This window comes from Malurus melanocephalus, unplaced genomic scaffold, assembly GCF_030028575.1.
Source record: "Malurus melanocephalus ecotype Western Australia unplaced genomic scaffold, MMel_1.1 scaffold_848, whole genome shotgun sequence".
NCBI lineage: Eukaryota > Metazoa > Chordata > Aves > Passeriformes > Maluridae > Malurus > Malurus melanocephalus.
In genome coordinates this window covers 79,284-89,843 of record NW_026624080.1, presented here as the reverse complement: position 1 = coordinate 89,843, position 10,560 = coordinate 79,284, and the positions used below count along the sequence as shown (strand labels likewise).

Genomic DNA, 10,560 nt, shown 5'->3' with positions numbered 1-10,560 from the left:
CGCCGCCTGTCGCGACAGAGCGTCCCGCGCCCGCCGCCAGCGCCGTGCCCACGGGAGAAGCRCCGGGTGGAGCCGGAACCGAGTCGGGTGCGGTTCCGGAGCGTCCCGGGAGCCGCGGGCCCGGCGGGGCAGGCAGGGCGGCGGGGCCGGTTCTGTCAGGCGCGGCCGGGGCAGCCCCGGGGACCTCGCGCGGCCGCGGCGCTCTGGGGGCGGGGTCGGGGCTGTCGCGATAGCGCCGGGCCCTGAGGGCGGAGGTGTTCGGCACCCAGCGGGACTGTCGCGATAGKGACCGGCYCTGAGGGCGGAGGTGYTCRGCACCCAGCGGGRCTGTCGCGATAGKGACCGGCTCTGAGGGCGGCGGTGCTCGGCACCCAGCGGGACTGTCGCGACAGAGCTAGGGGCCCCGGGGCCGGCGGTGTGTCAGCGCCTGGCGAGGCTGTCGCGATAGGGGAGAGGTTCCCAGTTGCCATCCGCTTGCGTTGCCTTTACGGCTGTCACATTGGGAGTGGAGCCCGCTAGGCAGGACTGTCACGATAAGAGCGGGGTTGTCGGGACACTCCTGGCAGCGCTGTTGTGGCAGAAGCGGGGTGCTCGAAGCCAYCCCCGGCAGGGCTGTCGCGACAGGAGGTGTTGTCCCTGTCCCCACGTCYCATGGATCCGGCCGGAGCGCTCCCTGCGCTGGAGCGGGAGCTGCGGGCGGCGCTGGCCGAGGACGAGCGGCGGCAGCGGGAGGGAGAGGCCAAGCTGCGGGCGCTGCGCCAGGGCGTCCCCGACTACGGCCAGTTCAGGTCCGGGGCTCGGCGAGCGGCCCCAGGGCTCCGGCGGGTCCGCCCGGGCTCGGGGGGAGCCGGGAGCGCGTCTGGGGGCTCTGGGAACCCTCGGGGTGTGAGCTCGGAGCTGCTTGGAGCTGATGGGAKCAGGAATGRGATCGGGAATGGGATCAGCAGCCTCGGGATGCCCGTAGCTCCGATCCCAGTGACCGCAGGTGGAGATTTGTCCCAAACTCCTCAGGTGGCCCCATGTGGGCTGAGATCTGTCCCCGCTCTGTGGCCGGACCCTGTGGAGGCCCAGTCGTGGCCAGCAGTGAGGTGGTACTGTCCCCACTCCAGGACACTGTCCCTTCTCCAGGATGCCTCTTTCATTCCCACCTCCAGCCCCCCGTCTCTGCCTACACATCCCAGGCCATGCTGGGGGTGCAGAAGCAGAGGGTGGGTGATGTGTCCCCTGTGCCTTTCCCAGCCTGTTCCTGCTCCCAGTCTTGTCACTGTCCCTCCTGTCTGGGGACTCCCAATGTCTACCAAAGCCCTGGATCCCCCATAGATCCATCTGGGACTCCAAATGCATGTCCTGGATCCCCTGTAGATCCATCTGGGACTCCAAACACCCACCCAACCCCTGGATCCCCTATAGATCCCCTATGAGCTCCCTGTCCATTGACATCCGGGATCCACAGGTAGATCCAGGACTCTGACCACACCTGGGAGACTTTTTGGGACCAGCTCAAATTCCATTCAGGGATTCATGCCTGCCTCATCCACCTGTGCCACCTGATCCCCGAGAGCCAGGAAAATGTTTTCAAGTTGCTTCTCTTGCCAGTCTCTGTAACGGGATTCCTGAGGGGTTTAAAACTGRTTTATCCTTGTATTGGTAAGGGTCTGCTCCTCCAGCCTGTCCAGCTGGAGGTGATCTGGATGATCCATATGGCCCAAAGTCAAGAATTGCCTCAGAGAAGCAGCTTGAAGCCTCAAAGTGTATTCTCTTGCCACATGTCCCTCCCATCCCCTTTCCCTGCAGGGAAATTGTGCTGGCMTCACACCTGAAGCCTCTGGACAAGAAGGACAGGCTGGGACAGAGGAGGAATGTGCTGTGGAATCCCTGTGCAGCCCCGGCTGAGGCATCACCTGCCCACACTGTGGAGATCCCACAGGTGAGGGAGATCCCACGGGTGAAGGAGAGCCTGCCAGGGCCTTGTCCACCGCTGGAAATTAGTCAAAAATCTCCTGTGTGTTAATTGGAATGTGAGATTACTCAGGATTCCCTCTGGGTGTGAGCCAGCCCTCCCCAGGAATATTGGGGTTTGGATCAGCACGGGGTCAGTCTGGGCCCCTTTGGGAAGAGTCTGCTCCATCCCTGTGGGAATGGGACCTGGAGCCAGAGTTCCCAGAGCCTCCCGTGGTGKCCAGGAGCAGACTGTGGGAGCAGTCCCTCCTGGCTGGGAGCAGCTCCCAGCTCCCACAGCTGCAGCCTGGGAGATCCTCCAGCTGCAGGGATTCCCTGAGTGCAGCCAGTCCTTCACCCATTCACAATCATGGCAAAGGGCTGGTTTGGGTTGATCCTGCTGCTTGAGGAGCTCACTGAGTGGTAGGAAATAGGGTTGGGATGTTTTCTGTCCAGGTCTTTTGGGACTGGAGTCACCTCAGTCCTGCCCCTGCCATGRGCTCTGTCCACACTGGAGTGTCCTGGTCACTGGATGTGGAGCCAGGGATGTTTCCCATGGATGTTTCCCACTATAAGGCAATTTCATGGATTGCCTTATAAACAATCCCATGGATTGTTCATGRTCCTGGATTTCACTGACCTGTGTAAGATCTTTTGCAGCTCTTGTGGGCAGCGTTGTGTTTCCCTGAACTGAGCAAATCCTGCTCCCAGTCCTGTCAGCGCCAGGCTCAGCTCTCCAGGGCATTTCCCCCTGTGCTCAGCCCCAGCTGATGTCCCTCTGCCTTGTTCCCTGACTSCAGAAAAGCTGAACATTTGCCTYCTTCAGCCTGGTGACCCAGTGGGGATGAGCTCAACAGTTAATTACAGCTGGTATAAAATGGGATTGTCTTCATCTGGGAATGCCACTTGGAGCTCAGCTCTCAGTCTCTGCTGGGTGGTACCAGACAGGGCATCTGCACATTTTGGAGGGTTTGCATTGCTCACCTTYTCTCTGCCACTCCCTGGATTTGCCTCTCAGTGCTCAGTTCCCAGGTGGTGCTGGTRGATCCAGGCTGGGCACAGGATCTGACTCTGCTTGGGGTCAGGGTCACTCCATGCCCATCTGTGTTCACACAGGRTGTCACATCTCATCCACACTTCCCATTTCCCCCTGCACCTCCCTGTTTTCTCTGGRCACTCTGGCATTTCCTCATCTTCCTGTTTCCCTCCTCAGCAGCTCCTTGTGTTAAAAACACCTTGGCTGTCCATGGACTGATTGGGGTGAGGGTATCAAAGTGGGAACAAGACAAAAGGAGCTGAGTGACTCCTTTCTCCTTCAGGAACTGGATCAGCTGCCTGGAACCGCCGCGGAATTTCACAGGGACTGGCGCAGGTGCTTGAAAAGCGGGACAGAGAAATACCGGTTTTTGCTGGAGCTCGGAGGGGAGGCCTTGGGCAGGATCTTCCAGGCTGACGTGGGCTTTGGCCTCCTGGGGGAATTCCTGACAGTGCTGGCAGAGAACATCCATCCTGGGGACAGAGCTGCCGTCCTCCAGATCCTCCAGAGCCTGGCGGGCACCAAGCGCTTCGGGCTGAACGTGGCTCTGCTGAGCCAGGGGGAGAAGGAGAGCAACCAGGATTTGTTCAGGAAGCTGCAGAACTGTGATTGTCAGGCTGCTGGCCAGCCTGGCAGCCCAGCCAGCTGTGAGACAGGGAGGGAAGCCCATCCCGTGGACACCCACTTGGAAAAGGAAATCAAAGAGGAGAGGACAGTGGTGGAGCTGATGAAGTGTTACCAGGTCAGCTGAGGGGCAGGAACASCAGGGCTGAGCAGGAACAGGGTAAAAGACGCTCAGAAAAAACTCAAAGTTTGACTTCGGCATCACCCAGAGCACAAGTTCTGCACAAATAAAGTTGATGCTCCCAAGCTGTGGTGCTGTGGTCTCTGGGAAGGGTGATGAGTGTGGGAGGGAGTCATGGATATGGAGAAAACTGAGGGAAAAGAAACATTGGGTGGTAGTTCTGAAGGAGAAACCCAAACCCAGACAGTCCCTGCCCTTTTCCACCTCTGTTCATGGTCACTGMGGGGGTTTAGGGGATGTAATTGGTGACATCTTTGTCAGGTTCTTTTTTTGCCCAAACCCCAGCAAACTGGAACCACGCACTCCCACCTGCCCTGGAGAAACCACCAGGCACCTGCTGGCAGCGTCCAGGGTCAGCCCTGGGAATGTTGGGCTTTTTCGCACCTCTTTGGGGGGAAAATCTGTGTCCCTGCACTCTGCTGTGGTGCCATTCCTCCTGCCTTTGTGCACCTCAGGACAGCTGAGGGCTGGAGACTTCAACAAAAGAAGATCCTGCAGTTACCCAATATCAGGACAGAGGATTTTGATGCCAGAATAGCCCCGGCACAGCAGTCACAGCTCTGGTGGGAACTGGCACAGTGCTTGAGTGGTGCCCAGGCTCAGGGTGAGGATGGCAGGGCTGGGAGCAGCCTGCTGTATCCCCATCACTTGGGAAAGGCAAAACCCCTGGGGTTTGGTGGGAAGGCTGGGCAGAAATRCAGTGGGGCAGAGATGGTGGGAGTGGTGACAGGGGACAGGGCTGAGAGACCCTTCCCACATCAGAGGGTTCATGGTGTGACCTGAGCTGAGCTGAGGGGCCAGGCAGGGTCTGTGGCTCTCCTGAGCCAGGTGGAGAAGGAGAGCATCTGGGGTTTGTTCAGGGAGCTGCAGAGCAGGGCCTTTATCATCACCATCATCATCCTCACCCGTGTGGGCATCCAGGCAGGGTCTGTGCAGAGCAAACATGGGCTTCATTATCATCATCATCATCATCATCATCATCATCATCATCATCATCATCATCATAATCATCCTCACCCATTTGGGTATAAAAGGTCCAGGCAGGGTCCACAGGGAGCAAACTTGGGCTTCATCAACATCCTCCTCATCATCATCATCATCATCATCCTCATCTTCATCATCATCATCATCATCCTCACCCACCTGGGCATCCATCAGGGTCTGTGGGGAGCAAACACGAGCTTCATCCACATCTTTCTCCTCCTCCCCACATCTTCATCCTCACCCATGTGGGGATTCAGGCAGAGTCCACAGGGAGCAAACATTGGCTTTGGCATTGTCGTCATCATCATCATCATCATCATCATCATCATCATCATCATCATCATCATCATCATCATCATCATCCTTGCCCACGTGGGTCACTGCAGGTGCTCAGGATCCTGCCCAGGCTGGAACATTCCCCCCATGGGGCACTCGAATATCCCGGACCATCCTCCCACTGGAAATTTCCGCACACAAACCCTGCCAAGTCCCCGCTCTCTCTCCCCCCAGGGCAGCAAGGACTGATGTGGGAACCTCCCTGATTTGGCACAGCCCAGCAGGGACAGGCAGGATTTGACAGTGCCAGCGTTTGCTCCAGGTGGGATCTCGCACTGCCGGGATTTGTTCCTGGCTCTGCCGCTGGTTGGCAGTGGGGGTTAAAGCTCAATAAAATCCTTTTCAAAAGAAAACTTGGAGCTGGTGCAAGATGTTCTGGCCAAGCTCTGCAGAGCTCTTTATCTGCACCAGTGATTTATTAGAGCTGTTTTACTAAGAGCCTGMTGAAAACATCCACCAAACTATTTTGATCCAATTAATACTTGCTTTTCTCACCCTTTTTAGCCTTGTTTTCCTTGTTGAGAACTTTGTGTCCCAAACCCTTCAGTGTTGTTTTTGAGCTCCTTAGCTGGAAAAAAACCTATATCTTTAAATTTGTGTTTAAATATTTTCTTTTACTTTTGAAGGAAAAAGTATTTTTCAAATTAATCTGGTGATTTTCTTCAGAAATCTCTCWGCTTTGGGGATGCTTTTAACTCACCCAACTCAGCACAAGGCTGAGATTCAAAGTTTGTGCCTGACAAAGTTATCTTGCACATCCCCCAAAGGTGGTGGCATCTCTGCAGGGTTTCAGCAGGGAGCAGGATGTGCCTTCCAGGCTCATCTCCTTTATTTGAGGAAGTGGCTTGAGGATTTCAGCATTCCCAGGGAAATCCCACTGTCCAGGAGGGCGCTGAGGGTCCCAGCGATGCTCTGGCACTTGAACCGTGTCGGTGATGYGCAGGATCTCAAATCCACCCTGAGCCTGAGGAGCTGCAGCCTGGGACTGTGWGGGGAAGGAGCTGGGTGTGAGGTGAAGAACCCTGAGCAGATCCCTGATTGCCATCCTGGGAAGGGATCCCTCCCACCCCTCTGCCAGCTCTGGGGGTTCCCCCTGCACCCCTTCCCCTCTGTCAGTCCCTCGGGGGTGTTGGTTCCTGGAGCTCTGTCCCCGCCTTGAGGCTCAGCCCTGAGCACATCCCCCACACCACTGATGYCTYAGGATTTTTAGTTTCTSTATTTYCATSTATCTGTATTCTTGTACTTCTCCAGTGCACAGCACTAAAGCTGCTGCTCTCCCATCTTCACACAAAACAATTCCTCTCTGAGCCTGAAATCCAAGGACACTTCGCTGCCTCAGAGCCCCAAAATATGGAAACAACAGAGAATTGGGGGGAGCTTGGGGTGGGTGCCATCATCACCTGAAGGTGTCATTGGAGAATTGGGGCCCGATGTGTTCATGAGACAGAACTGATAAAAGGGGAAGATCTCRTGACTCGGGGTCCATTTTGGGTGCAGCCTCAGGAGGAGGCTTTGTCTGCCCTCAATGTACCAGCAGGCCTGGATTAAATCTGTCTGCTTTTACTCTCTTCACTTGTAGAAGGCATCACCTAAGGCATCACCATTAGGATTGGTTTGGGCTCCCAGAGGTCCCCACTGCCCAAAATCCCCAAATCTCTGTGGGGAGAGGTGGATGCAGGCACGACAGGGAAGCTCAGTGTGTTCATTAGYTTTATTCTCACCCCGAGCTGCGGCAGCGTTAGTTCATTAATTCAGTAGTGAGGGAGCTGCTCGTGGTGTCCCAATCTGGCACCATCCCCCTGCATTCCCACCYTGGGCACCTCCCAGAACCCCTCCTGCCCTGGGATTGGCAGTTTTGGGACKGGGTGTTGTGTTCCTGGAGTCAGAGCGGAGCTGCTCAGCGCCTGACCCAGGGCCAGGGGACAGAGKGGACAAGGGGATGGCACCAAGGGCTCACCCCAAAGGCTGGCAGGGCACAGGAAGCACTGCTGGGTCCTTGTTCCTGTGCCAGGTGGCATCAGGCAGGTCCTGTTGGTGGTCAGTGGCTGCAGCGAAGCGGGGACAGGGCTGGGCAGTGGCCTGGGGGTGTGTGCTGGTCTGGGGGAGGGCAGGTGGGAGACAGGGGCCATGTGCAGCCCAGGGACAAGGGATTCCATCCACTCCCACCCTGAATGCCCACGGGGGGGTGGACTCAGGCTCTGTATGGGGCAGGGACTGTGATGGGGCAGCCCCTGGCTCCCAGTGTGACCCCAAGTGACAAAGCTCCCCCTCACTTCTGGGTTGCCGATGGCACCTGGTGCTGTGAGACTCTCACAGGTGCCCCAACACCTTCCCCCTCCTCCTTCTCTGCACCCCTGTCCTCTCCATTTGCACCTGCATGGGACTCCCCAGGCACAGGGCCAAGGGTCACCCTCACCATGAGCCCCTCAGGTCTGTTTTTTGCCACCAGTGTTGGGGACACCTTGGTGGCAGACATCCAATGGGGTCAGGACAGCCCCATGGCTGTGGGCCAGGAGAAGCCTCTGAGGCCACTGTGTAGCCCCACAACCCACCCCAGACACCCCAGCACCCCCTGGGACACCTCGTGGTTCCCATTTTGTCACCCTGAGCATCCTGCATCTCCATCCTCCGCATCCTCCTGCCCTGCTTCTCCATCATCCTCTTCCTTCACCCCTGCCTGTCCATCCCCGCTCCCTCCTGCCCCTGCCTGTCCATCCCCGCTCCCTCCTGTCCCTGCCTCCCAGCTGAGCTCATCCAATGCTTGGTGACAGGGAAATGTCCCTCTCCAGCCGATACCCTGCACCCTGCATCCCCCTCCCCGACCCAAGGGTGCTCTGGGGAGATCCAGGGTGGTCTCCTAGACTGGAGAGTGGAGCAGGGAGATGCTCTTGGTCCCATCGTGTTGTCTGACGGTGCACGGAGATTGAAACAGGACGGATTCTCTCCCTGGAGCCCCAGGATGCGGCGGGAGCAGCCCCCAAACCAGCGGCACCCCGTGCTGCGGGAATGCGGGAGCATCGCGGCTCTGCCGGGGTGCTGCCCGGTCCGATGGGCGCTCTGCTGGTCGCCAGCCCCCAACGGGGTGCCAGCGGCTCCCTAAACACGGCAGGTACACGGGAGAGGCGAGGGGTGCCCGGCAGGGAGGTGCCCCCGCCGAAGCGGCCMCGGTCCCTCCCGGGAGCAGGACGGGACCGGCGGAGCTCCGGGGCTGCRGCTCCTGCGGCTCCCCCGCCCTACGGCACCTCCTTGTGCTCCTGCTTGGACTCCTTCAGCACCTGGAGGGGGAGGCAGAGGGASTGTCAGCCCGGGAGCGGGCTCTGCCACCAGAGCYTGGGGACAAGGACAGGGATGGGGACAAGGACAGCSATGGGGACAGGGCGGTTTGGCTATGAGCTGCCATCCTCAGCTCCACCATGACCCAGAGCCAGATCACACTGTGCTCTCAGGACTCTGGGGTCACTGGCTCTTTGCCTGGGCTGCTCGAGGGGCTCAGGGATGGTGGCCCCACGTGCGAGTTCCTTGGGGACACCCTGTGGGGAGCTGGGGATGGAGCKGGAGTGACACAAAGGAGGATTTCCCACCTCTCCATCTCGGGTCTCCACAGTTTTGACCACGATGCTCCTCTTCACGTGGGCTTCTGACACGGATTTGGTGGCCAGGCTGGTCTCTGGGGGACACGGGCAGGACAARGCAGTGACACCCTGCCCAGGGTATGGCCTGTCCAGCCACACTCAAATAAATTGGCTGGAAACCCCTGAACCAGGAGAGACAGCAGCACTGGGGACACAACCAGCCTCAGGGACAGGATGGCCTTGGGGATGTGGCAGGCTGTGGGATCTGATGAGTCTTGGGGACACAGTTAGGCTGCGGGGACAGCTGGGGACATTTCTGCCCTTGGAGATATTCTCAACCATAGGGACTTGGGTGGCTTTGGGATGGGATTGGGCTTGGGGACAGGGTTGTCTTTGGGGACACGGTTGGCACTGAGGAACAGAGTTGGCCTTGGGGACGCAGTTGTTATTGATGATATGATGATGTGATCGGTCTTGGGGACATCATTTGCCTTGGGGACACRTTCAGCCTGGGGCATGTGGCCATGGCACCCTCCTCCCCCACCCTGTGATAACCTGGAGTCCCGGCTCCTCGAGATTCAGAGGAAAACCTCCCAATCCCTCTGGGGGTGTCAAGATGGCATCTCCTGCCACAGAGCCCCCTGAAGCCACCCCTGCTTGTGCCACCATCTCGCTGTCCCTCCTCACAGCCTCACCTCGGATCTGCAGGTTGGAGAAGCTCTGCACAGGGATGGTGATCCTGCAGAAGCAACGGGAGCATTGGGATGTTCATGAGGTCCTGCTGCCCTGGGGCTGWGCCAGCAGGGCTGGAGGATGGTCCCCAACCCAGCTGGACACCCCAGAGGGACYACGAGGACTTGGGCTTGGTTTGGGGCACAGTCAGGGTGAGGGGCAGGACGGAGCCGTCACCTGCTCTCCTCGCCCTCCAGCAGCTTGCGGTACGTGGCGATCTCGGTGTCGAGGGCCAGCTTGACCTTGAGCAGGTCCTGGTAGTCCTGCAGGTGCCGGGCCATCTCCTCCTTGAGGCTGTGTGTGTCCTCCTCCAGCCGCGCCACCGTGTCCTGGTAGCCGGCCACGTCCAGGGCATAGCGCTCCTCCAGCTCCCGCAGCTGCCTCTCCAGGGACTCGTTCTGGGGGGCCACAGGGGGCTGTGACACCCTCTATGGCTGTGACCCCTCCATGGCTGTGACACTCTCCATGGCTGTGACCCCTCCATGGCAGTGACACCCTCCATGGCAGTGACCCCTCTATGGCTGTGACCCCTCCATGGCTGTGACACCCTCCATGGCTGTGACCCCTCTATGGCTGTGACCCCTCTATGGCAGTGACCCCTCCATGGCTGTGCCCCCCTCCATGGCTGTGACCCTTCCATGGCTGTGACCCCTCCATGGCAGTGACACCCTCCATGGCTGTGCCCCCCTCCATGGCTGTGACACCCTCAATGGCTATGACACCCTCCATGGCTGTGACCCCTTCATGGCTGTGACACCCTCCAGGGCTGTGACACCCTCCATGGCTGTGACCCCTCCATGGCTGTGACACCCTCCAGGGCTGTGACACTATCCATGGCTGTGACCCTCCATGGCTGTGACCCCTCCATGGCTGTGACACCCTCCAGGGTCACCTTCTCCCAGGAGCTGGTGGCTCTCCCCAGTGCCCGTCCACCTCCTGCCCTTGGGGACCAGCCATCCCCTGGCACTGGCTGGTGGTGCCACCAGGGCCCCCCATGGTGGTGGCAGCTCCCTGAGGCCACCATGRCTGTCACCTACCGAGCCCCGCAGAGCCTCCAGGTCGCAGGTGAGGGCCTGCAGCTGGCGCCGGTACTCGTTGGCCTCCTGCCTGGCCACCCTCAGGGCCTCGGCGTGCCGGGCGGCTGCGTCCGTCAGATC

The 10,560-nt window shown here is 59.1% G+C and overlaps 3 protein-coding genes across 3 annotated transcripts in view; 1 reads left to right on the top strand and 2 right to left on the bottom strand.

The window, feature by feature from the left end:
* Nucleotides 1-10,560, bottom strand: part of EFTUD2 (elongation factor Tu GTP binding domain containing 2) — a 50,402-nt gene that overhangs the window by 21,913 nt on the left and 17,929 nt on the right. The gene's annotated exons all lie outside the window — the stretch shown is intronic.
* CCDC103 (coiled-coil domain containing 103) lies at nucleotides 352-3,836 on the top strand. The gene is made up of 3 exons (XM_057385608.1): nucleotides 352-788; nucleotides 1,795-1,927; nucleotides 3,258-3,836. Exons 1-3 carry the CDS (start codon nucleotides 652-654, stop codon nucleotides 3,723-3,725), a joined length of 738 nt encoding a protein of 245 aa, XP_057241591.1. The 5' UTR covers nucleotides 352-651; the 3' UTR covers nucleotides 3,726-3,836.
* Nucleotides 8,313-10,560, bottom strand: part of GFAP (glial fibrillary acidic protein) — a 4,857-nt gene continuing 2,609 nt past the window's right edge. Inside the window, exons 5-9 of the mRNA XM_057385613.1 lie at nucleotides 10,441-10,560; nucleotides 9,581-9,801; nucleotides 9,367-9,410; nucleotides 8,681-8,766; nucleotides 8,313-8,374 (exon numbers count right to left, since the gene is read on the bottom strand). Coding sequence (XP_057241596.1) covers nucleotides 8,333-8,374; nucleotides 8,681-8,766; nucleotides 9,367-9,410; nucleotides 9,581-9,801; nucleotides 10,441-10,560 — 513 coding nt within the window. The 3' untranslated portion in view covers nucleotides 8,313-8,332. The remainder of the gene's footprint in view (nucleotides 8,375-8,680; nucleotides 8,767-9,366; nucleotides 9,411-9,580; nucleotides 9,802-10,440) is intronic.